The following is a 27849-nucleotide window of genomic DNA, read 5'->3' as shown; positions in this document are numbered from 1 at the left end:
TTTGCAGTGAGTTAGTTTAGGCTTACTAAAAATGATATCTGCATTGCAAGGGTTAAATTATGAAGAGAGATGTTTACACAAACAGAAGTTATGCTCACAAGAGTTTAGAATGTTAAGGGGTTGATATAATCAAAGTTTTTGTCATATCAAGGAAAACTGATAGATCTTAATTAGGGAGTCTAAGGACAAGGGATGTAGGACTTCCAGGAATGAAGTTAGAGAAACCTTCTTCCATAAACAGCAATTAATACTGGATCAAATAATACATTTAAATCTGAGATTGATAGATCTTTGTTATCTAAAAAGATTAAGAGATATGAGGCACAGATAGAATTTGGTCACAGCTCACCCATATCCTCACAGAACAGGGATAAACACTGTTCCTAAGCATCCGAAGTATGTGTGCAATATTTCAAGTGTGTTCCCATAAATTATAAGTTAAATGATCAATTTTATTAAACACTTTATATAGTTTTGTTATTTTTGTACTCCTTGTCTCTTTAGTTTTGGTACAGATTTTTTTTTTCTTTATTGAATCCCTACAGTGCAGAAACAGGCCATTCAGCCCAACAAGTCCACACCAACCCTCTGAAGAGTATCCCACCCAGACCCATTCCCCTACATTTACTCCTGACTAATTCATCTACCCACACACCCCTGAACACTATGGGCAATTTAGCATGGCCAATTCACCTAACCTGATGAAGGACTTACACCTGAAAGATCGATTTTCCTGCTTCTCAGATACTGCCTGACTTGCTGTGCTTTTCCAGCACCACACTCTCTACTCCCATGTCCAGCATCTGCAGTCCTCACTTTCTCCCAATTCACCTGACCTGCACAACTTTGGACTGTGGGAGAAAACTGGAGCACCCGGAGGAAACTCACGCAGACATGGGGAGAATGTGCAAACTCCACACAGATAGTCACCTGAGGCTGGAATCGAACCCGGTTTCCTGGCGCTGTGAGGCTGCAGTGCTAACCACTGAGCCACCGTGTCACCCCAAATGGAAAACCATGCTGCATAAAATACAGTAGCTATATTACAAATGATAAGCAGCAAAGGGAAGTTATACTTTTGGGTGATATGATTCCAGCAAAGTGATAGTACCAAATTTGAGAAGTGTGTTATACTTTGATTTATGACTCTAAAATCAATAGTGTAAAAAAGTTAATTCACAACCATAGATAGCAAACTGCAACAAACCTTTTAAGTTTCAGTAAACGTAACCTTTATTCTCTGACTTCTTTTCACCATGTACAAATACAGAAGATCTACGTTATTTTGGTCTTGCTTCACAGGACAGCCTTGCTTATGAACAGTTATTTAACCACTGAACACATCCCTCACTATGGAACATGATTTGGTTTAATATTTTTCTGGTAGACAGCTGCAAGAACAAATCATTAAAAAATAATGCCCTGCCCACCAGAAATGTTTTGGCCTTTAAAACAGGCCTTAAAGGCAGATTGTAAAACTTGACTACAAAGCCATACAGTCACAATAAAGCAACAATTAAAACGTATACTGAGCATTGATTATTGTACAGCCCAAACAATAGCTATTGAGCAAGTTGCGTAGACAATATAGTTCATAAAACACTGCATTCTGACAGGCAGTAGTTGGAGCATCAAATTGCCTTTTTCACTCTATTCAGCACTTCTAATCCAGTGTTATTTTGTAGTTAATGGGGATATTCCTAACAGCATGTGTTATTGATTTATACACTATGACAAATCTTAATTCTTAAAGGAATGTCCTTCCATTTTCCTCAAATTGCACTCTCTAACCGCACCCCCCCCCCCCCCCCCCCAGTGTTTAATGATTCTGGACTGTAATGAAAGTGAATGACTAATACACTGCAGCTCAATAAAGATAATACTTTGTTCATGGTACATTTCCTGCACTAGTCTTCCATCACAGTGTATCTAATGCATCAAAATACTTTTAATTAAGGAAAAAATCAAATTGTTTGTAAAAGTGTTAACTATTTCTATGGCAATATGCAATCAATCTTCAGTGGGGTCTTGGGTACAAGAGTACATCTTCACTTATAAAGTTGCAAATATTGCTTTGAGATATTCAGATAGCAGCTACCAAGAAGGCACAACTCAAGACTTGTCACAGGCATCAGTTCTAATGAAAGGCAGGAAGTTCTTCATCAACTCTATTTTTACACAAAAATTAGGGAGAAGTTCCAAAAATACTGATTAGCTTCTTCTGATTATGAGAAAGGTTTATGACAGAACTTTTAAAAAAGCAGCTTTCCATGTTTCACTGAATTTTGTTATTGTGTGTCTGGTAATCTGCAGTGTAAAACATACATATACAATAAACAGTTACCTAGTAAAATCCAGATCCGTAAAAGGAAGTGAGGCAACTTACTCTTGGTCACAGCTTCTGCTGAGTAAAAGATCAATGGGATGCTTACAAGAAAGCTTCCTTCTGTCAACTGCACACAACTTCAACTATTAGCTAAATGCATATTCTCTCCATTCTTTTCTTGATGCTGCTGATGTCTGCTTAAATATGAGCTATGGGTAATGACCAAACTTTAACACCTTGTCCAAGTGGTCATTCTTCAATCTTAAAACTATGCACATATATAAACATACATTCTGTATACATATATATCACATACATACACACAAACATGCACATACTCTCTCACACACACTTTCCAGCATGAGTTATTGGATAGCGATCAGAAGCAAGAAATTTTGTTATTTCTCTTCCAAGGCTAGTTGCAATCATTTTAAAAATGAAGTCAAGTTTCAGTATATTCACAGTTGTCAGTAGGGCAGACTTCTTTGAGTAGTTGGGGAAAACACCCTACAACTGATAATGAGCCAATAAAAGATTTACAGTTCTGAGTCACACCAGTTTCAAAACATAACTATTTCTCTCCACAGATGCTGCCAAACCTGTTCAGTTACTCCAGCATTCTGTGTTTGCTGCAAAAGATTTACTATATTGTTTTCAATTTACTGCAAGTTAAGCAGTAGCACATCAGAATCAGAAAATGTTTAAGTCTTCACAAATAATCATACTTCAATATATGTACAATTTTACCATCTGTGATATACACTAAAGTGAATCATTATTGCAGAATCTATTCTGGGAAAACGGGATCAACTCAAATGGGATCCGCCACAGCTTTGCTCCCTGATTTATTCTTGCTGGAGAGATCGGTTGCTTATTTTGCATGCATTTTGGTGAACAACTTTAACAATGAAAAATATGTTGTACAACTGCAACAAAACAGATGCAAGTTTAAAATTTGGCTTCAGATGGATGACTACCATAAGAAAGTGGTAACATGCAACTCTGGCTTCACATAGACCATGTATAATTGCAACCACTGCAAACAAACTGGATAAAGTTTCAGGTTAGTGTGAAGCTGACTAGGTAGCTTGTGTTAAACTTCAATCAGCATTTTAACAATAGTTACTATCACATAGGTTAAAGTGAGCACGTTCAAAACCCTGCTTTCATTGTTTATAGGACAATTAGGACCCAATAAATATAATCCCCTGCTGCTGATTCTGCACGTTTCTAAAAATAGGTGTAACTGAAATTGTACTTGCAATACCACTGCAGTGTAAATCGTGTGGCCAAAGAATGTCTCTGCTAAATTTAGAATTTTAAAACACTTCAGAAAAATAGGACAATTTGCTACTGCAGATATTTCCAACTTTGCATTTTTAATAGATGATAGTTAATTTGTTAAATACTAAGTTTTCGATTTAATACCCAAATAAATATCATCCTTTGAATTAAGGAATACATAATACATTAATGATAAGTATGTAAGAAAGTCACAGATGGTCTGTCTGGAAATGTTTTTAACTGGATTGTGACTAACTCATAGTTGTGCCATTTGACAGTATCTTTTGCAGGCCATCTGCAGAAGACAGCATTTTAATAATAATCTAGTTTGTTTAGCCATGACAATATCTACTGTTCCATGGGAAGCTTTTGCTTCCATTCACTCTGTAAAGCAGTATGGTAAACTTTCCGTTAACAAGTGCTTGGCACTCATGGAAACAGGAAAATCTCAAATCGTTTCATGTGATTTTAAATAGTACTTTTGTTCATATTCCAAACTAACTTCAGTTCAAATTGGAATGATCAAAGTACAAGTAATTTCTTTAGAAAAGCTTGTGATCATATTGGATGCTGGGAGAACAAGGACAATGCATTGAATTCTGAAGTCGTCATATGTGACTCAAAATGTTAACTCTTGTTTCTCTCTTCACAGATGCTACCAGACAAGCTAAGTCGATTCGTGTTAGAATCTCTAATTGATACCTTTTGAAAATGTGTTAAAAGAATGTGGGCATGCCTAATTTCTGCAGTGATGCCCTGGGACTGAAATGAGGTACTTCCAACGACCATAATCATCTTCCTTTGTGTTAGGCATATCCACAACCACTGGAGAGTTTCTCCACCCAGTTCCCAGTAATCTCAGTTTTCCTTGGGTTCCATCATGCCACACTTAGTCGACTTCTGGCTTTATGTAAACAGCAGTTACACTCAACTCAGTTTTGAGTTCAGCTCTTTTATCCATTTTGGACAGAGGATGTAAAAAGGTCAGGAGCTGAGTCACCTTGAGAATTCAGAAAGCACATCGTGAGCAGTTTATTGCTGAGAAAATACTACTTGACAGAGGTTCTCTCACTTTGTTCGTATATTTAATCTATTCTTGCTTAATGTTAGTCAGAATATAATTACCAAATTCCATCATTGTTCCTGAATCATCTTAGAAGAGGCTGTCACTAGCTGTGGCTGAACTCTGAACTCTGTCACGGTTAAGAATAAGCTAGAAGTCATTATTTTAAGGTACCATTAGTATACTGAAAAGACAGGTTCAAAAAGGCTGAAGCCTCTTGATTGGAAACTACATTGAGAATTTCAGATTGTGTTCTGATTAATCTAAATTTTACTTCCATGTTATAAAAAGTTGAATAAACAATAATATCCAAGTGCAGTAGATATCCTGATACTGTAATGACTGATATACTGTATCTTCTAATGGTTTGTTCAAAAGGACTAACATCAGTTCCATAACCATATTTTGGTACACCAGTCCTTACCAAAACACTAAATGTTTATAGATTCCTTACTATTGCATATAAGGGAAATTTTAGGCAATTACCATAAACAGTTATCTTTTTAAACATGCCTTCTTTATGACAGCACAATAAACTATCCTCACGAGAGCCAACACCATCTCAGATTATTATTTTGAGGATACAGAATTATCATTAGCAGCATTATTGTCTAATTACAATTTTGAATTTTAAACATGCCTGCACTTAATCAAAACATAATAGAAACAATAGCTCTCATGCTCAAATCTGAAAGAAAATTGCAGTTTGTTTTTTCAAATGTGTATGTCAGTAACTACTTTTTAAAAGATAATTTTAAGCGAAATTGGCAATGATGGTAACAATTTGCGTTTTTTCACTCAATATTTTGAGGAAAAATAGAACATGTAGGACAAAAATTTAATTTTTTGTCAGTGCTTATCCAAAGGATCAGACAGTGGTTTGAGTTAAAATTAGTTCAGTGCCCTAAAGAGATGTAAATTACATTTTTACAACTTTCTATTATAGCCTCAGATGCCTCAAAAATACTTCCTCTCTCTGAGTTGGAAACATAATCCAAAGTCTTCACTCTTAATTGTTATGTAGCAATCCTTGCTATGTGTATAAGGTTGGGAATAGGCTCCTCTGTGACTTAGCTTCAAATGTTCTCAGAAATTGATCTTATTAATTCTCAAGTTGAATAATTGCAGAATGAATGCATGATAAGAAATGGGTTATTATTGTACCAATCAAGGAGTAAGAGATAAATCTGGAGAAAATGAGGGAAAATGTGAAGTTACAGAGGGTGACTGAACACATAAGGAACACTCAGTAAGAATAGGAATAAATTTATAATGATGTCTCAGAATAAATCCTAAAGAGGATGTATTGCTAGACAAAAAAAAGTGAAATAAGAAGCAAAACTACAGGTAATGGAAGCCTGAAATTAGAAATATAGTTCAGGGGACACTCAGCAGGTCGGGCAGCATGTGCAGAGAGAAACGTAAATTAGCGTTGCAGCTTAGTCGAACTTTTAATTTTCTCTTCTTTGCTTGAAGTCAATAGCTTTAGCTTGAGCATAGTTCACAGATAACTGTCCTATACCACGGCCAAAGGTCATTCCTTAATTGTCCTTCTAGACCGCAAGTACTGATATCAAACAGAAAATGCTAAAAATACTTGGTAGGCCAGATAGCATCTGTGAAAAGAAACAGAGTTAATGTTTCAGATCATAATTTATAAGAATTTTTATAAGAATTTATAAGAATTCTTGCATTTGAGCTCTGAAGGAATGTCATTGTGATCTGAAAACTGATTCTAGTTCTCTCCACAGATGTTGTCTGACCTGCTGGATAGTTCAAGTGTTTGTTTTTATTTCAAACATCTAGTATTTGCAAATTGTTTTTGTTTTGTTGAGTACAGAGTTTATTTAACCATATAGGGTGCTCCAATCAAATCTTAAGTCAGTCTCACAGATAACTCAGATTACTAGATTGTGAAGAAAGCCTAGATTGTGAAGAAAGCTAAGTTCTCCCTGGGCCAAGGACACCTATTTTAGTTACAGGTACAGCACTCCATCTCCAGCCTTGGCTGCATTCAAATTACTCAGTGTAGAGGATCAAATAGGGGATGTTTGACTGTTATAACCTTTTCCATTGTAAATATTTTTATTTATTGTCCAACGACAGTACTGTTCTGCAATATATCAGTACTACTTTTAAGGATCTAAGTACACAATGAAAAAGATCCTTAGCTTCTGCATAATACACTAACATGGACTAACCATAAATGTATTTAATATTCTGTCAAATACCCATAATCTTATCTGTAAGAACAGCAAATTGATTGCAACATAGTGTTTGTGTCCTTGCTTTGAATATTTAATTCAAATTACAATAATTCTTACCTGTCTTCCCTTGCAGCTAGTCAATTTTCTTTTAATATTTACCTGAATAAACTTAATTTAAGACATCTATATAAAGATAATTAATTCATGATCCAAATCCAACATGAAGGCTCAACATGTGTGCGTAACTGGGAATGCTACCAAAGGCATGAATGTTTTAGCACTCAGTTTAAGTTGTCTTCATGAATAGAAACAGAGAGTTGTCTGATTCAGGACAACAATCAAGTGAAACTACAAGACATCAAATTTCAATATCTTTGTTAGGATTCCAACAAATAGGTAAGATCATAACTTAAGTAATTTCACAATTGACAATATGATAATAAAAAGACCAAAAGGAGTCCTGCAATATCAGTATTAAGGCTGCTGTCAAACGTTTGTTAAAATGAAAGAGGGATTTCCAATTTACATTAAACGTAAGTTTGTAAATATTGCCCAAATTACCAATAAGAACTGTACCAAATTTGCTTGGCCATTAAAAGGTTGAAATTTAAGACAATTATGTAGAATGAACACAGAATGTCTTGTGTGTCCTCTATCTACTTTCCTTTGATATGCATTTCATTTTTGTGTTGTTATCCAGGTCTTAGAGATCTGTTCCAACTACTTAGAAATACACACACACTCATTTAAAATGAAAAGAACATAAGAATATCAATGGCAATATCAATATAGCTACTTGGATCTCCAATCAGCCATACTATAACATATAAGAATCAGATACAACAGTGGATGCCAAACTCTTAATTCTAGACAGAAGGTCAGGAATAAAATAGGATGAAACCAAAGTACTAGCTTTAGAGTGCTACATCTGCTCATCACTAAGTGTAATTCCACAACTGCGTTTAAGATTATAGAACAAATACATCACGCGATCATTTTGATTAGCATTCTTTCCAATCCGGGTTTGTGACTGCATAATATCAAGAGTCAAGTAAAGTACTCCACGCTGTAAGTACTTTTCCTACATTTATGGCATATAAAAATGCATTTTCTTATTCTTTTTATTCCAGTTTTATTTCATCCATAGGCACTAGTACCCATAATACTTTGCTCAAATGATCCAAGATGATGTCAGTGGCTTAGGTATTCAACTACAGTTAACTTCGACACTGATGCATTCATTCATTTGTACACATATGAGTACCTTCAGAAAGAACTCTTTCATGTCTATCAAAAATTGCCATCTGGTGAAATGCTTCAGAAAAATGGTACACTATCACTTTGCCATTACAATCAACTGATTGGCACAGGCCAGAATTCAAAACAGAGACCTTCTTGATAATTATGGTTCAACCACTTGCTCTTTAATCAACTGACTTATCTGGGGAGCAGCAATTCTATTTTGATGACAGATGCTAAGTATGTGTGATGAGAGAGTAGTATAATAGACTATTGTCTTCACAAACCTGTGGTTAGCTGACTGAATCTGTCAATTAGACTCATGATTGGCATCACCATTCTTGTCATAGCTACTGTTTGGGTTAGCTATTAACAATAAAATAATTTTGCCCCATTGTTTCCTCTGTGAGCAATGTGCTTTGTCCAAGAGTTTAGGAGTTTGCTGTTGGCAGTAGAATCATGGAATATGTAGCTGACTCATTTGTAATGAGAATAAAGGGCAGATAAAGAAGAAAATATAGTGTACCACTGCAGAGACATGTTAAGAACTGCACACTACCTGAACTTTAGAACCATAGTATATCTCCAACTTGAACTGGATGCAACAACTAGCACACGTTAAATTTTTTAAAAATTTATTATTCTCGAATGAATATCTTTGATGCAAGTGCATTTGCATCACTACTATTTTGTGAATAGGTCCACTATTATCACAATGCTAGTGTAAATACATCCAATGCAATAGTAGAAAAGTTACAAAATCTGGCACATACTAGAATACCAAACATCAATGCAAGCCAATGACTTGTAGAATAGATTTTAATCCATTTTAGTTAATTGAACATCCTTCTAGCAGGAATCATTCAATATTATGCCCAACTGATCTTAAAGGATGCAGGTAGGTGGGATAATACAAATTCCAATGGCTGTTGCACTGAGAAGTGAATGCTACTTTTTAAACTAGAGTTTCACTGAAAAGGTGAGCATAGAGCTATGTTTGAATGCTATCTTCTGTTGCATTTGACAACAAATGGGAAGTTAGTGCTGAGGAATGAAATACTTCCCATTATTAGAACCAGTTCCATGTCATGTATTGCATGATAAGGTGAAGACTGAAGTTACTGTTGCTATGTCTGATACACTGCAGCCACCACTCAAAATGTACTTCACCAGTGTAACATTTTGCTATCTTTTGCTATCCTTTAGCCTTGAATAACACTGCAAATTAGCACAGAATTAGGGGCAATGTTGTGTAGCCACCAACAACTGAAATTAGACTGCCCAAACTCATTCCATGATTTATCATCAACTGACAGAGACAACTTTCACCCCCATCACTCTAGGTTACATCTGAACCTTGATTTCAAAGTATCTAACCCAGTACACTCAAATAGTTAATTTGAATCTGTGATGTTAACATTAACAATCAATCGGGAAATTACTGAATCCTAGAGGGATTGTGTCTGTAATATCCAGAGATTACACCCAGTAAAATTATTCATAAGAATAATAAAACTAATGGGGTGTTTAATATAATCATGCTCCTCTATTCATTCACCCATCCTCAACAGGGACTGCTGAAATCTCATCAGGATAAACATTATTGCAGGATTTAAGAAATGTTGCAAAAAGGGCTGGTGATTTATGATTTAAAAAATCTAAAAACACTTATTTCCAAATGGAAAGATCTTGCATTGAGTTAAAAAGATTCAAGTTCATTCAGAAAGGCTTGGTGGACCAACAAACTGAATGATTGACTATGGAACTTTGATTTCCTTCTTTTTCTAATTTTCCACTGCAAACACGTTCTCTGAATGTTGAAGGATAACATTTCCTTACTTTCTCGTGTTTGTTTGACCTTTGTCCAGAAAGTGGAGCTAGTGAACAGATTGCAGCCACCAATAAAATTTAGTTTCTTAAAATGCTGGACCATTGTGAACATGTCAGAGTTGAAATGATTCAAGTAAAACTGAAAATAAAATAGATGGAAAACAAATAACAAAGGAATTGCATGTTATTGCATTAAAAAGCACTGACAATATTGAAAAAAATACTGACAGCAAAATTGTTTAGTTAAGTGGCATGTGCTTTTACCAACAACTGGCTAGTTTGACTGAAGCAGGCTGAGTGAGGTCAACTCAGCAAAACACACCAAACATTGAGGGTGAAATAAATACACTTCAGTAGATAAACCATGTCATTTGATCACCAAGGCTGTGGTTTTGTCAGCATGCAGTAGCTCAATTAACTTTCCAGCAACAGTTAAAAAAAAATTCTCCGGAGTGAACTTATATTTTGGAAATATGTGCCCTTTTGACCGAGGCCCAACAGCAACTGCAATCACATCTTTTGTTGTGCCTCATCCACACCTAGGTTAGGTATGGCAAAGTAGTGTGCCAGTGTTACAGCTCCATTTGCCACGAGTTCTATGATGAAGAATTAGTGCTGAATTCAAAGGCAATTTCATTCTGGTCTTGATTTGCACCTTTATGCTTAAACACACTTTGTTTGATTCAGATCTTTGCTCCCTGTGTCTGAGCTAGTTTCAAGACCAGGTACTGAAGGGGTTGTATAATGCTCTAATAAAGCTTTATTCCATGTAACATATAGATAAACCTTCATTTCTTCTAGCTGGATTATATATGAACTCACATTCTGGAGGTAAAATGACAATGTTCCAGCACATCATACCATATACTTCTTGCCAATCATTCTGAATCGTAGTAAATATTAATGTTCATTTATCAATTTTAATGAAGGCTCACTATTCGGTTATTGTTGAACAAGTGCTTGGAAGAAGACTTACTCAATTAACTGAACTTACAAGCCAACAAGATGCATTCATTATAGCAAATAGCAACTACTCCTTTCAGTGATCTCCTACTTCTAGGTGTGGAATTAGACTGAGCGTTCAATGTCAGAAACATGCCAGATGAAGTTTCTAATCCGGTGTTATGTGAGCTTCATTGTACATCACATTAAAAAACCTACACATAACTAAGCTCGTTGAGGTCTGAAAATAACTGGCCTTGCAGTAGACTTAACTGGAATTCCTGTGTGGACCTGAGCATGCCAGTTGTATGCCTCAGGTATAAATCCATGTATAATTGTGCTAAAGATATTGAGAACAGGAGCACATGGTTCAATTTTTTACATGTTCAAGTTCATTTTACTCAATATGAATAACCTACTGGTTACTGGAAATTATGCACCTTGCATTTGTGAACTAAGTTGACTCCACCCATATGTATACACAGACACACACGCACACTCACATTCAGTTTGAATATCTGTCTTCTACTGAAAGGAAGGCAGCTTTTCACTTTTCTTAATAAAGCTCCTGTCAGAGGCACACCATAAACGGACACTCCATTCATCGAATGTGTGTGGAATCTGATGGTTGCAAGGTCTGTAATACATGTTTGCTGGGTGGTGGCATAATCTCTCTTATTTCTCCAGGTTCCAAAGGAACAGGGCCACATGGATCATGTTCATTACAGCTAAGTCGGCCATCAAGTTTGGAGATGAAGAGAGCTCCATCCCTATGGTCCATGCAGAAAGAACTGGGGCACAGTTCACAGAAAGAGACTGCCTCTTTTCCACACACATCACACTGATGCCACGGGCATTCCCATTTACCTATTTGCAAAACATAAAAAAAATCATCAATCTTTAGCAGGAAGGCACAGTTTTCATCATGTTGTGCACCAATAATAATACTGCACAATATCAACAACTTATGTTTGTATAATAACACATTTAATATTGTAAACAGTGTTTAGTTAAACAAAAATAAATAGGAATATTGTTTCTTCTAAAAATGTGCATCAGTAACAATAATTTTTTTCAAAGATTCTATTGAACTTTTACATTTTCTGGGGAGCTGCGTGAATTTTCTTAAAGATCTGGATTTAAAAGTCTAATGATGATGAGAAATCATTGTAGATTGTCTTAAAAATCCATCTGGTTCATGAATGACCTTTAGGGAAGAAAATTCTTTTATCTAGTCTTGCTTATATGGGACTCCAGACCAACAGCAATGTTGATGACTCTGAAACAGCCGACCAAGTACCAAATCAAAACTTATACAACAGAAATAAAACAGCACAGACCACATATTATTGGCCTAGGGAACAGAAAAACAATGCAAAGCAAACTAAGCCCCAATGAATCTGGAATGTCCTCTTTACTAACATTGGTAAGATAATGCCAAAATTGGGAAACATGCTGCATGGACTAGTCAAGCAACAGCCTGACAGTCACACACACACAATCATACCTCTCAGGATACATCCCAGATACATCACTGCCACCAAAGGAGGTGACAGAACAGTGTTATACTGGCGGGAGGGAGTTTCCATTGACATAGACACTGGACCCCATGATGTCTCATGGCACTATCTCAAACACAGACAAGGAAACCTCCTACCAAATACCACACATAGGACAAACCCACCACTCAGGTGATGAACAAATGCTCCTCTATGTTGAGCACTACTTGGAGGAAGCACTCAAAGCAGCAAGGGTACAGAATGTATTCTGGGTGGGGGATTTCATCATCCATTACTAAGAGTGGGTCTCAGCAACATCACTCCTGATTGAATTGGCCAAGTTTTAAAGGACAAAGCTGAGTCTGTGGTAGCTGGTAAATTAATTAGCTAGAAGGTAAAGCAGTTTTGATCTCCTCCTCACCAGTCTGTCTATCCCAGATGTATTTGTCCATGACAATAGTGGTAGAACTGACCATCCCACTAGAGAAGTTGCAAAACTTGACATACTCTTGGGAAATAAGGCAGGGCAGGTGACTGAGGTGTCAGTGGGGGAGCACTTTGGGGCCAGCGACCATAATTCTATTAGATTTAAGATAGTGATGGAAAAGGATAGACCAGATCTAAAAGTTGAAGTTCTAAATTGGAGGAAGGCCAATTTTGATGGTATTAGGCAAGAACTTTCAAAAGCTATTTGGGCACAGATAAAAGGACGATGGGAAAATGGGAAGCCTTCAGAAATGAGATAACGAGACTCCAGAGAAAGTATATTCCTGTCAGGGTGAAAGGGAATGCTTGATGACTAAAGAAATTGAGGGTTTGGTTAAGAAAAAGAAGGAAGCATATGTCAGGTATAGATCGAGTGAATCCTTAGAAAACTATAAAGGCAGTAGAAGTATACTTAAGAGAGAAATCAGGATGGCAAAAAGGGGACATGAGATAGCTTTGACAAGTAGATTAAGGAGAATCCAAAGGGTTTTTACAAATACATTAAAGGACAAAAGGGTAACTAGGGAGAGAATAGGGTCCCTCAAAGATCAGCAACGCTGCCTTTGTGTGAAGCTGCTGGAGATGGGGCAGATACTAAACGAGTATTTTGCATCAGTATTTACTGTGAAAAAGGACATGGAAGATATAGAATGTAGGGAAATAGGTGGTGACATCTTGAAAAATGTCCAGATTACAGAGAAGGAAGCTGGATGTCTTGAAATGCATAAACGTGGATAAATCCCCAGAAATAACCTAGAACTCTGTGGGAAGCTAGGTAAGTGATTGCTGAGTCTCTTACTGATATATTTGTATCATCAATAGTTACAGGTGAGATGCCGGAAGACTGGAGGTTGGCTAACGTGGTGCCACTATTTAAGAAAGGTGGTAAGGACAAGCCAGGGAACGAGAGAACAGTGAGCCTGACTTCGGTGGTGGGCAAATTGTTGGAGGGTATCCTGAGGAACAGGATGTACATGTATTTGGAAAGGCAAGGACTGATCAGGAATAGTCAACATGGCTTTATGCGTGGGAAATCATGTCTCACCAACTTGATTGAGTTTTTTGAAGAAGCAACAAAGAAGACTGATGAGGGCAGAGTAGTAGATGTGATCTATATGGACTTCAGTAAGGCATTTGACAAGGTATCCCATGGGAGACTGGTAAGCAAGGTTAGATCTCATGGAATACAAGGAGAACTAGCCATTTGGATACAGAACTGGCTCAAAGGCAGAAGACAGAGGGTGGTGATGGAGGGTTGTTTTTCAGACTGGAGGCCTGTGACCAGTGGAGTGCCACAAGGATCAGTGCTGTGTCCACTATGTTTCATAATTTATATAAACGATTTGGATGGGAGCATAAAAGGTACAGTTAGTAAGTTTGCAGATGACACCAAAATTGGAGGTGTAATGGACAGCGAAGAAGGTTGCCTCAGATTACAACAGGATCTTGATCAGAAGGGCCAATGGGCTGAGAAGTGGCATATGGAGTTTAATTTAGTTAAATGTGAAGTGTTGCAATTTGGGAAAGCAAATCTTGGCAGGACTTATACACTTAATGGTAAGGTCCTACAGAGTGTTGCTGAACAAAGAGACCTTGCAGGTTCACAGCTCCTCGAAAGTGGAGTCGTAGGCAGATAGGATAGTGAAGAAGGCGTTTGGTATGCTTTCTTTTATTGGTCAGAGTATGAGTTGGGAGGTCATGTTGGGGCTGTACAGAGCATTGGTTAGGCCACTGTTGGAATATTGCGTGCAATTCTGGTCTCCTTCCTATCGGAAAGATGTTGTGAAACTTGAAAGGGTTCAGAAAAGATTTACAAGGATGTTGTTAGGGTTTGAGGATTCAAGCTATAGGGAGAGGCTGAATAGGCTGGGGCTGTTTTCCCTGGAGCATCGGAGGCTGAGGGGTGACCTTATAGAGGTTTACAAAATCATGAGGGGCATGGATAGGATAAATAGACAAAGTCTTTTCCCTGGGGTTGGGGAGTCCAGAACAAGAGTGCATAGGTTTAGGGTGAGAAGGGAAAGATATAAAAGAGATCTAAGAGGTAATGTTTTCACTCAGAGGGTGGTACGTGTATGGAATGAGCTATCAGAGGAAGTGGTGGAGGCTAGTACAATTGCAACATTTAAAAGGCATCTGGATGGGTACATGAATAGGAAGGATTTGGAGCGATATTGCCCAGGTGCTGGCAGGTGGGACTGACTGGATTGGGATATCTGGTCGGCATGGACGAGTTGGACCGTGTTTCCGTGCTGTACATCTCTATGATTATGACTATCTCACAGTCTTTGGGGAGATGACTTCCCATCTTTACACAGAGAATACCATCCATCTTATGGTGTGGCACTATCTGCACGCTAAATGGGATAGATTTCAAACAGACTGAGAAACTCAACACTGAGCATCCATGAGGCATTGTGGGCCATCATCAATAGCAGTGTTGTATCAACACAACCTGCAACCTTATGACCTGGCATAATCATATACTCTACATAACCAGGGATCAACTCTGGTTCAATGAAAACTACAGGAGGGCAAGCCAGGAGCAGCACTAAAGCATACCGAAAATTGAGCTAGCAGCTTGGTGAAGATTGCAACACTGGAATCTGTGCATGCCAAATGGCACTAGCAGCAAGTGAGAGAGAGAAGACAAAGTGATTCAATAACCTCCACAAATATCTCCATGCTCAATGATGGTGGGGGAGCCCAGCCAATCAATGCAAAAAATAATGTTGAAGCATTTGCAACATTATCGTCAGCCAGAAGTGCTGTGTGAATGATCCATTTCAGTCTCTTCCATACACATCCAAAGATGCTAGTTTTCAGCAAATTCAATTTACTCCATGTGGTATCACGATACCTGGACACTATAAAGACCATTAGCTCTGATAGCATTCTGACAATAGGCCTGCAGACGTCTGCTCCAGGAATTGCTGCTCCCTTAGCCAAGCTGTTCTCGGATAGCTACAACACTGACACATAGCCAGCAATGTGTAAAACTAGCCAGGTATTTCATGGACATAAGAAACAGACAAATCCAATACAATGAAGTAATGGCCTGTAATGACTATAACAAGGTCAGGCAGGTGCACCTCATAAAATATGAGCCCTGATTGGGGCTGTTCATCTGGTCCAATCAGGGAGCCTTGGCTGACAGATATAAATAGGAGTGTCAGCATTGCCCTGTGGTTTGAAGGGCAGTGCTTGTCACTGGCCACTTGGGTGTTTTTCATATCTTCCTGGTGGTGGAAATTGAATAAAGATTCGTACACTTTGTGTCTTTCACTGTGTCTCACACCTGCACACACACACCATGGGTGCTGGGGAAAAAAATAAGCACTACCGCACTTAGGCGGTAGTGTGGGGGTTAATTTAAAAAAAAGAGAAAAAAGAAAAAAAAACAAAGAAAAAAAAAAGAAAAAAGAAAAAAAAAATAAATAAATAGGAGTGTCAGCATTGCCCTTTGATGTGAAGGGCAGTGCTTGTCACTGGCCACTTGGGTGTTTTTCATATCTTCCTGGTGGTGGAAATTGAATAAAGATTCGTGCACTTTGTGTCTTTCACTGTAAAAAGAATAAGATAAATAGGAGTGTCAGACATCCTGACACTCTGACAGCAAACTGAGAAAGCTGGATCAGTATCAGGATCTTCTACATAAAGGGTGACTTGATGATGGGATACCAGTCTTGGTGGAGCTATTTCAATGGTCACAGGTAACGGGTCATTGTTTATCAGCAGGGAATTTGGATATTTCCTAAAGTCAAATGGCATTTGACATACAAGGATAGATCTATACCATCCATTGCCCAATGATCTGGTAGCCCAAAATTTGAAGACAGACTTAAAGAAACAGTCTACAGCTTCACTAGATATCAAACTGTTCTGGTTCTTATTTGATTATAGGACTACTTCTCATGGAACTCTGGGGATTGCTCCAGCAGAGTTACTGATGTGGAGAAGACTTCACACTAGATTAAATATGATCTTCCTGGACTTGGGAGGGTGAGGGTGAAACAGCATCAGGAATACCAATGCTTGAATCAAGTGAGAGAAGCTGCTTACTTTAGGGGACGAAGTTTGGTGTAAAAATCATGGGTAAGAGGTCAGGTCAAACAGAGGTCAAGTCTAGTGACGTATAAAGTTCAGGTAGGTGCAAGGGTCCTGAACAAGCACGTGGACCCTATGAAAGCTGCAACCTTGCAAATGGGTCAGGACCAAAATATGCCTGGCTCCTCAAAACAGTTAGAAATGCTGGGGGCACCCATGGGTTTGTCCCCTCTGTCAAGCATGAAGAAACCTTGAAATCTGAGATCGACATGGTGGATGTCGCTACTTTGTGGCCTGAAGAGAAGAATGAATTTCTTGTGAGATGCTTTAGGTGCAAGAGGTAAGTGCTGCCCATATCCAAGGCAGAGTCAGGGAAACCTGACCTGGTGCTAAAACGCACCAGCTGGAGCTATAAGAGAAAAAGCCAGACTATCTCCTCGTCAGCCAGGTGGACCTTATAAGAATATGACTTCCCTGATTGGTGCTGTTAATCTGGTCCAATCAGGCAGCCCTGGCTGACAGATAAAAACAGATGTATCTGGCCACTCGGTGTCTTTCCTATCTTCCTGGTGGTGGAAATTGAATAAAGATTCGTGCACTTTGTGAAAAAAAGAAAACCAAAAAAAAAAAAAAAACACAGATGTATCTGGCCACTCGGTGTCTTTCCTATCTTCCTGGTGGTGGAAATTGAATAAAGATTCGTGCACTTTGTGAAAAAAAGAAAACTAAAAAAAAAGAAAAAAAAAAGAAAAAAAAAAACAGATGTATCTGGCCACTCGGTGTTTTCCTATCTTCCTGGTGGTGGAAATTGAATAAAGATTCGTGCACCTTGTGTCTTTCACTGTGTCTCGCACCTACACACACACACACACCATGGGTGCTGGGGAAAAAATAAGCACTACCGCACTTAGGCGGTAGTGTGGGGGTTAAATTTAAAAAAATATATAAAAAAGAAATAAGCAGGAGACTCCCTCCCCTTCCCTAAAAAAAACTGGAAATTTACCCTCCCAGAAAAAAAAAACAGATGTATCTGGCCACTCGGTGTTTTTCCTATCTTCCCGGTGGTGGAAATTAAATAAAGATTCGTGCACCTTGTGTCTTTCACTGTGTCTCACACCTGCAGACACACACCATGGGTGCTGGGGAAAAATAAGCACTACCGCAGTTAGGCGGTAGTGTGGGGGTTAAAAAAAAAGTAGAAAAAAAAAGAGAAAGAAACAAAAACAGGAGATTCACACAGCATTGCCCTTTGATGTGAAGGATGTGAAGGGCAGTGCTTGTCACTGCCCACTTGGGTGTTTTCCCCCCTTTTGGAGATTGGATCAGTGTGTGCACATGTGCAAGGACTCTCCCCTGTTGCTGCTTAGGGCCTGCCTCACTGCTGCTGCCTGGGACTTGCCTTGGGGCCCCTCCCCAGGACCTCCACCACTGCTGCTGTTGCCTGAGACTCCATTTTGGGAAAAAAAATCAGATGTATCTGGCCACTCGGTGTTTTCCTATCTTCCCGGTGGTGGAAATTGAATAAAGGTTTGTGCACCTTGTGTCTTTCATTGTGTCTCACACCTGCAGACACACACCATGGGTGCTGGGAAAAATATAAGTTAGGCGGTAGTGCGGGGGGGGGGGGGGTTTAAAAAAAGGAAAAGAAAAAAAAGAAAAAATACAGATGTATCTGACATCCTGACACTCAGAGCTGGCTCTGAGAGAGCTGGATCAGTGTCAAGGACTTTCCACATGTAAATAAAGGGTGACTTGGTGTTTGGATACTGGCCTCTGTAACGTTATTTCAGGGTCCACCTAGTCTGGCATCTCTAACCTTAATTACTTAATTCTTCAATTTTTAAAATTTCATACTGGTCTTTTTGTTTTTAGCCTGTCAATATTTTCCCTGTTTTGAACATAGAACAACAATACAGCATAAAAAGGTCCTTTGGCCCTCGATGTTGCGCCGACCTGTGAACTAATCTAAGCTCACCCCCCTACATTATCCTATCATTGTCCATGTTGCTTATCCAAGGATTTTTAAATCTAATGTGGCTGAATTAACTTAATTGGCAGACAGGACATTCCACCCCTTACCACTCTGAGAGTAAAGAACCTGCCTCTGACATCTGCCTTACATCTATTGCTCTCAATTTGTTGTTATGCCCCCTTGTACAAGCTGACGTACAAAAGAAATAAAAACAGATGTATCAGACATCCTGACACTCAGAGCTGGCTTTGAGGGAGCTGGATCAGTGTCAAGGACTTTCCACATGTAAATAAAGGGTGACTTGATGACGGGATACGAAGTTATTTCATGGCCCATCAGTCCACTCTTGATCATTAATAAACTGAAAGAAGGAATCATTAAACAGTACTTCCTTTGTAATAACCTGTTCACTGATGCTCATTTTGGATTTCACTAAGGTCAGTCAGCTCTTGACCTCATTTCAGCATTGGTCCAAACATGGACAAAAAAGGGGAGGCAAGAGTAATTGCCCTTGATATCAAGGTCATATTTAACTGAATGTGACATGATTGGCAAAAATGGTGATTGGGAATGAGGAGGAATCCTTGCTGCTTGTGAGATCATACAAAGTACAAAGGAAGATGGCTGTGGCTTTTGTGAAGCAGAGACACCCATGGGTCAGGTTCATAATTCTTTGAAGTTTACATCACATAGAGATAGGGTGGTTAAGGCAGCATTTAGCATGCTTACCTTCATTGCTTAGACTTCTGAGCATAGGTGTTGGGACATAGAGGTTGTACAGGACTTTGGTGAGGCCCCTTCTGGGGTACTTTGTCCAGTTTTGGTCACCGTGTTATAGGAAAAATATTATTAAGGTGGAGAGGGTTCAGAAGAGATTTACCAGGATATTGCTGGGAATGGAGGGTTACGGAGAGAGGCTGGATAGGCTGGGACCCTTTTTTTTTATCGGAAGGTAGGTGGTTGAGGGATGACCTTATAGTGAACAAAGAAGAGCAAAGAACAATACTACCTAGAAACAGGCTCTTCAGCCCTCCAAGCCTGTGCCAACACATTTTGCCCTTCCATACTGTCTTCACTTACAGGATCCGCATCTCTCGATTCCGTTCCTATTCACATATAGTCCAGGTGTTTCTTGAATGCTGCTATTGTGTCTGCTTCTACCACCACCTCTGGCAGTGCATTCCAGGCACTCACCACTGTGTGTGTGTAAAACCTGCCTCACACATCTCTTTTGAAACACCACCTCCACTCCCGCACCTTGAACGTGTGTCCCCTAGTAAGTGACCCCTCCACCCTGAGAAAAAGCCTTATACTTTCCACTCAATCCATGCCATTCACAATCTTATAAATTTCTATCAGCTGTCCCTCAACCTCACAGAGAGAGCAAACCCAGTCTAACCAACCTTTCTTCATAGCTAAAATCCCCCAAATCAGGCAACATCATAGTAAATCTTTTCTGTATCCTCTCCAAAGCATCCACATCCTTCTGGTAGTGAGGTCACCAAAACTGTCCACAATATTCCAAGTTGGGCCTAATGAGAGTTCTATAAAGCTGCAACATATCTTGTCTATTCTTATACCCAATACCATTTATAATGAAGACAAGCGTGCCATAGGCCTAGTCTACTACCTTATCTATCTGTTCTGCCACCTTCAGTGACCTGTGGACCTGCACACCCAGATCCCTCTGCATATTAATATGTCTAAGGGCTCTGCCATTCACTGTATAATTTTCATCTGTACTTAACCTTCCAAAATGCATCAGCTCACATTTGGCCAGATTAAACTTCATTTGCTATCTTTCTGCCCATGCCTCCAACTGATCTATATCCTACTGTATCGTCTGACAATCCTCCTCACTATCTGCAACTTCACCAAACTTTGTATCATCTGCAAACTTACTTATTAGACTAGCTACCTTTTCCTCCAAGTTCTTTATGTAGACCGCCAATAGCAAAGGTCCCTAGCACTGATCTCTGTGGAATAACGCTAGTCACAACCCTCCACTCTTAAAAGCATCCTTCCACCGCTATCCTGTCTCCTATAACTAAGCTAGTTCTGTATCCATCTTGTCAGTTTACCCCTGATACATACGACCTCACCTTTTGTACCAGCCTGTCATGAGGGACCTTGTCAGAGGTTTATAAAATTATGAGGGATATAGATAAGGTGAATGGCAGGTGCTTTTTTCCCTAGGGTGAGGGATTTCAAGAGTAGGAGGCTTTCTTTTTTTAAGATGAGAGGAGAAAAAATTTCAAAAGACATAAAGAGTAATTGTTTTTTACAGAGTGGTTTCTGTGCAGAATGAACTTCCCGAGAGGATAGTGGATGTGGGTACAGTTATAATGTTTGAAAGACATTTAGATAAGTACCTGAATAAGAAATGTGTGGAAGGAGTTGAGCCAAGCAGACAGGTGGGACCAAAGGGTCTGTTTCTGATCTGTATGACTCTCGCAGCTCCAGGATATCTCTGCAGGAATTCCTCTGTGTAGTGCCTGAGGCCCAACCATCTTCAGCTACTGCATTAATGACCTTTCCTATATCCTAAGGTCAGAAGTGGGAATGTTTGCTGATGACTGCATAATGTTCAGCACCATCTGCAACATATCAGAGACTGAGGCAGCCACTGGGCAATATCCAGGCTTAGGCTGACAAGTAGCAAATAATATTTGTGCCACACGAGTATCAGGCAATGGCTATGGCCAAAAAGAAATTAACCATCAATATGTGACATTCGATGCATTACCATCCCTGAATCTCCTAGTATCAACATCCAAGAGAATATTATTGACTAGAAATTGAACTGGACTAGCCACATAAATACTGTGGCTACAAATGCAGGACAGACACCAAGAATCCTGCTGACTCCTGTTTACCATCTATTTACAAGACACAAGTCCAGAATCTAATAAATACTCTTTATTTGCCTGGATGCATGCAGTTCCAACAGCACTCAAGAAGCTTGACCAATGTAATATAGTAAGCGCATCAGCAAATATGTGCACAAATAGCCATGTTACAATTTTCTTCACTCAAAAGAGTTGTGAAACTTTGATTTCTTTTACCCTGAAGAGATGTAGATGCTCCCATTGTTGAATATATTTGAGACTGACATTGACAGATTCTTTGTCTCTCGGCAGGGTAGGAGGCAGAAGTTAAAGAAAATGAGGAGTGGGTGGGTAAGTACAGAATGCCATAACAGGCTCAATGGGTCCTGATGAAAAGCTTATGTTTGAAAAGTCAACTATCCTGCTCCTCGGATGCTGCCTGAACGGCTGTGCTTTTCCAGCGCCACACTTACTGACTCTGATCTCCAGCATCTGCAGTCCTCACTTCACCTCAATAGGTTGTATGGTCTGCTTCTATTATTACAGCTAAATCTTTCAGCAGTGCATTTAGGAAAAACCTATTCACGGGCAAAGAGTAGAAGTTTGAAATTCACTTCCATAAAAGGTAATTGATGTTTGATCAATTGATCAGTTTCAATCTGAGACGAAAGACATTTACTACCAAAGCTATTGAGAGATTTAGGACAAGGTAGATCTTGGCATTAATTTCAAGATATCAGGCGGAACTATGGGGTTGATCAGCTCAGTTGGCGAGATGGCTTTTATTTGTTTCAGAGATATGCCCACTGTGAGGATTCAATTCTCATTTTGGCCAAGTAGACTTGGGACCTTTCTCCTCAACTTGCCCAATGTTTGATGTGGAATGGTGCTCTTGAAGCTTTATAACAATTGTCTCCCTTTTGGACATAGTTAATTAGCCAGCTACCTAAGAAAAACTGATACCTAATTAGAATCTATTTCCACTGGTTAGGGAATTATGGAGGAGAAGACTTGTAAAAGTCTTAAAGGGGTGAAGTTAGTAAACTCTTCTGCACACAAAAAGATGGTACAGGTTTTGAAATTTCTTTTGTAAATGATAGTTGCTGCTTGGTCAGCTGCTAATCTGAAATTTGCAAGTGACTGTTTTTAATGGATATTAATTGATATGGGGCAAAAGGAGACATATGGAGTAAGGTTATATAAACAAATTTAATGGATGAACACATTTAGGTCTAAATTATTTATTCATGTTTATATGAATGGAATGAAAATTGATGGGATCAAAGCTTTTCCCATTTATTTTCGCATGTATTGTAGAAATTATTGCAGCCACTCACCAGCAGGACGCTTGGTCAGGGTTAGACAATCAGCATGGTACACCTTAGGACACCCTGGCTTCTTGCAGATCACTAGCTGCCCACCATCTCCACAGCGGAAACATTCTTCCTCATGTTCTCTTACTAGTTCAGATTGCTGCCTTCGCTTCCTGGGAATAATGTGTCGCTTCTTTGTCTTCTTTTCATCTGTTGAGCTTTGTATGTTCTGTAGATACAGTGAAAGAAAAAGCAAACCCATTTGTGTAATTTTCAAAAAGAATTTCATAAATCAGACCAGAAATTGCCTGTATATCTTGAACACAAAATTTTGCAGAATCTCATTAAGCTATTGGTCTGTAAAATTTGAATTCATACATAAAATATTCACTAACCAAGCAAATGTCAGAAAATCATACAGCTCAGACAGTGGCTATTGAGGCTACTGTGTCTTTGCCAGTTATTTGGTTTACCTCATATCAAACAATTCAATTACAGAAACTACTCATGAAGAAATTTTGATTCTTACATAACCATTTTAGTCAGGTTTTGATTTTGTTAATTCTCTTTTATTAACAATCACAGGTAGGCAGGCTGGCTTACAGGGAGAGGATAGTGATGACAGTCATTGCGTAAAAAGCCATGTACTCTTCCTGCATGCTCTTTCCATTTCCAAATTAATGAAATCTAGAGGAAGCATTGGATATCTCCACTATTCTAAAGCCATTTTCCATTCCCAGGGCTACTTCACAGACAGTAGGTTAAGGATGGTGATGGGTCAGAAACGCTGCAGGTAACACTGTTCAAGCCACGCAATGTAGTCAAAGGCATCCTTTACTAGCCTCTTTACTTCAGAATGATTAGTGATAATTGCTTGCATTGCTAGAGATCACTGATAGGGGTGTTTTGAACAGTGACTGGTTAGAGAAGTGAGAATTCTGTCTGGTTCAGTTGGAAGGAAGCCTGCTAAGAACCAACTGAGTTGGAGGGGACAAGCTGTCAAGCTGCTCTCTCCCTCCCTTCTCTGAAAATAAAATTGTTTTGTTTAGTTCAAGGTTCACTAAAAGTCTGATTGAAGAATATCTCAAAATTGTATTTCCTGAGTAACCATGCAGGTGACTTGAACGTGGCACATAAGAGCAATAGTAACATTGTTTACTTTATTCTTTTGTTTTCATAAATTATATATTTTCAATGGGGCTTTTGTTTGATAAAGCTAATGCGCACAGAGAAATCTGTTGGTTTTCTCTTTTCCTGAAGACAGTGTGTGTGTTTTGGGCAATATTTAGAGAGATAAACAATTACACTTCTATTTTACTTACTGTATATGTTAACCAATTATTGAATCTTTAGTGAATACGTTTTGTTTTGACAGTAACTGCTAATTGTGTTTATTAAGAAATCTGATGGACAGATCTTGTTCGATGAACCCGATTTAGAGATGTTTAATTGGTAATCTTAGTAACTAGTAAAATTATTTTCTTTATGTTGTGACCATGAACATTGTGGGAATAGTTCAACGGTACATTCCTCTGACAATACCACACAAAAATAAAAAAAAAACAGCCTTTCCTTTTTGTTCTACCTCACATAAATATTTAATATGAAAATTGTAAAGATGTGTTTTGGGGGGGGCACTCTATATCGTGTTGTTAAGGGTTCAGGAGTAAGATATTAGGGGATTAGTGAGTGGAATTAGTCAGCAAACAAATTGCGATCCCAGGATTTGGACTGACAAGAAACATTTGAAAAAAATATATTACAAGCCCTACTTGTTAAAATATATTTCCGTAGCCTAATGTTACAGATAGTTGGAGGAAAGAAAGTATATGCAGCATCACTTGCAATTATATCACATATGCGTGACTATATGAATGGTGAGTGCAACCCTGACTGATAATAACAAATGTAGCCTTTCCCTATAAAAGGGCAGTGACTACACCTAAATGCCATGGATGACAGTATAAATGCCAACCTTGAAATCCTTCCAAAAACAGAGGTTGACTCACACATCAAGTATGAAGTCTGAACCATTGTTGTAGGTAGCTGCCATTTTGAAATGCAATAAAAAACAAAACCCAGTAATTCAAATTAAATTGACACATAATAACGAATGAAAACTGTCAAATGTATTGTCTTTGGCATCTAAGAGTTCAATGCATTCATTCTGAGTCACTATGGTTACGGCATCATCATCAAAGATCCCACTTAACACATTTGGTTTCAGAACTATCCCTCCACAATTATTTATTTTCCACTTTGTCCATTAAATTGGATATTCTGCATTTTTTTGAACTGACAGTAGATTGTGTATTAATAGCATCCCAAGGTTTTATGGCAAAACCACTCAAAACATCAAGTGAGACGTATATTTTCACTCTTTCAAAGGTTTTTTCCCCTCTGTCCATTATATATAAATATGTTCTTCAAAAGGCTTGTCGAGAATCTAAATACAACCCACCCTAATAGGCTGCATTTTTATGTAGGCCACCAGGACATATATTCCATACACGACTGATCCACAATTTCTCTCCATCCTTATCTATCCAACCATTGTCATGGACATCCACAAATGTTCCTTGAATTTTTGGTATGGTTTTACATTTGAAAATTACCTTAGCTGTTGATTTTGATCCATATTGCTAATGAGGCCGAATTTGATTTTGCTGCTATTGGATGACATGGCAGTGGAAATTGTTAGGTTTTGACATTGTGAGTCAGGGTTTAATGTAGTACATACTTCATTTCTGAAGACAATGTAACCATTCATAATTTTGCAGGACGCATTTCAAAAAGATGCTTCTCAAAATCAAACCAGTCCCTGTTCTTACGGCACAAGCAGCTTCAGGGCTGATTCTTCCTTCTTGCATATTTACATCAGTTTTCACGAACAACAGCAGACTGCTGCAGCAGATATTTGGCAAGTTAACTAATGTTATGGAACTTTGGTTTGAAACCAGCTTTGCACTCCATTCTTCTTGCATCAGGTTCCATTTCTATTCATTGTTTGCCATGCATGTTTTGCACTGTGTGGACATGCCTCCAGAGCATCTTCTCAACAAAACAGGCTGTATCACCTGTTTAATCTCATGTGACAACTTGTAGGATGGGCAAAACATCCATTTCTGAGATGAAAAATTGAGGAGATTCCTAACACAAGTATAGGGCTACCTGGCAGAAACTGTTGAATATAGGCCTAAACATGACTTTTGGCATCAGAAATTGAGGCTGGCTTACACATCACGTTGACTTATATGCAGTGACCTACAGCACTTCATCAACTAGTGCAAATTCCTTCTTTATTACAATGAAGAGGAAAGTGTTTATACTCTTTATTGTGCTTTGTACCTGTGAAATATTTTGCATAATACTTTCATTTAGTTTATAAAAGTCTAATAAATTCTCAAATAAATTAATGTTTATGTTAATTAAGAACAATTTTCTGACTATCGCGTTGTAAACTACAGATTCTCAAAATGAAAAATAAATAAATGAACAATCAAGCCTATATTAAAGCAGTTTAAAATCTGATGCATCTTTGTGGCTATATTAGAATGAGGAAAGATATTTCCTACCTTAGGTGGTACACCTAGATAGCCACTGCAGTTTGGGGCCCCACATTTACAGATCGTTTTTCCAGTGCCCAAGCATTCCAGGTGGTAATTAAATGTTAGTTCGGACCCTGCAAAAGTATCAATGTGATTAGACTTGCATTTCACCTTCTTGTGATGTAGTCAATAATCACATCAAAACCGTACTTTGTGAATTCCTAAATGTCACAAAGGAAGTTTCAGGCAGACAATTAAAGTAAATGCGGTTACATTCTTGTGTTTACTGCTTTCTGATGAGTTTATGTAAATAAATACATATCACAGGAGTATGGTTCACCCCCAATTATTGAATCCTGTTGAAGCAATGGGGAAGGAAATCGGGTGTACCCGAATTTCCAATATACATTTTTGAAACTTAAAGCTCTGTGCTGGAAGCCCAAGACACCCTCACGTAAGTTTACTTGCACACTTCACATCTCTGCCACTTAAACCTTTGAACTTGCTCCACCATTCAAATACATCATGACTGATTTGGTTTGTTCTCCACTCCACTTTTCTATCTGTCTCTTCACATGGCTCTCGTAGAAAAAAAATCAATTTTCTTCATAAAAGGGAGACCGTATCCTCCTAGTTCCAATTTCCTCATGCCTAGGTTTATATTACATAATAAATGATGTACTATATTAACGTATTGCTCTGTTTCTATATAGGATTCAAAGTCAATGTTAAAGCCAATGCTCATTTATGTTATTATTAGAATGAAATTTTAAATTTCTCTATGGAAATTCAACATAAACTGATTGTTCCTAAGCTACCTAGATCAATATTGGTAAACTACACAGAGATAAATGGAAAAATACAGTTCAAAAGCCATGTATATATGCACGGTTCATTAGATCTTACAGTTAAGTTGGTTGATTTGTTTTGATCTAATTTTGTTGCTAACTTTGTATTCAGATTCTTAACTGTGACAGAGTTAATGATGCTGGGGTACATACGTTCAGGAAGATCAAATTGTGATTGGTATTTTTCTAAACTCCCCAGTTTATTACATAAAAGTTGCGTAACATTTCTGGTTGAGTGACCCTTCTCAACCCAAAACGTTAACTGATTTCTCTCCACACATGCCGCCAGACTTGCTGAGCTTTTCCAGTAATCTTCTAATTTACAGCATCCATAGTTCATTTGACTTTTATGTTTGATGGACAATTGCCCAGTGAATTGGTTTACTTGGTTGTGTATTAAACTGCAAGATACAAAAG

At 38.4% G+C, this 27849-nt stretch overlaps 1 protein-coding gene across 4 annotated transcripts in view; it reads right to left on the bottom strand.

Annotated features, from left to right (window-relative positions):
- Positions 1 to 1208: 1208 nt before the first annotated feature.
- Positions 1209 to 27849, bottom strand: part of nsd1a (nuclear receptor binding SET domain protein 1a) — a 238012-nt gene continuing 211371 nt past the window's right edge. For all 4 annotated transcript variants that reach the window (XM_072591225.1, XM_072591226.1, XM_072591224.1 and 1 more), the window contains exons 22-24: positions 26612 to 26718; positions 23061 to 23265; positions 1209 to 11758 (exon numbers count right to left, since the gene is read on the bottom strand). In XM_072591225.1, the coding sequence (XP_072447326.1) occupies positions 11493 to 11758; positions 23061 to 23265; positions 26612 to 26718 (578 nt within the window). In that variant the 3' untranslated portion in view covers positions 1209 to 11492. The remainder of the gene's footprint in view (positions 11759 to 23060; positions 23266 to 26611; positions 26719 to 27849) is intronic.

Source organism: Chiloscyllium punctatum, chromosome 20 (genome assembly GCF_047496795.1).
Source record: "Chiloscyllium punctatum isolate Juve2018m chromosome 20, sChiPun1.3, whole genome shotgun sequence".
Taxonomy (NCBI): Eukaryota; Metazoa; Chordata; class Chondrichthyes; order Orectolobiformes; family Hemiscylliidae; genus Chiloscyllium; species Chiloscyllium punctatum.
Note: the sequence above shows the minus strand (reverse complement) of the source record. Positions and strands in the feature narration are given on the sequence as shown.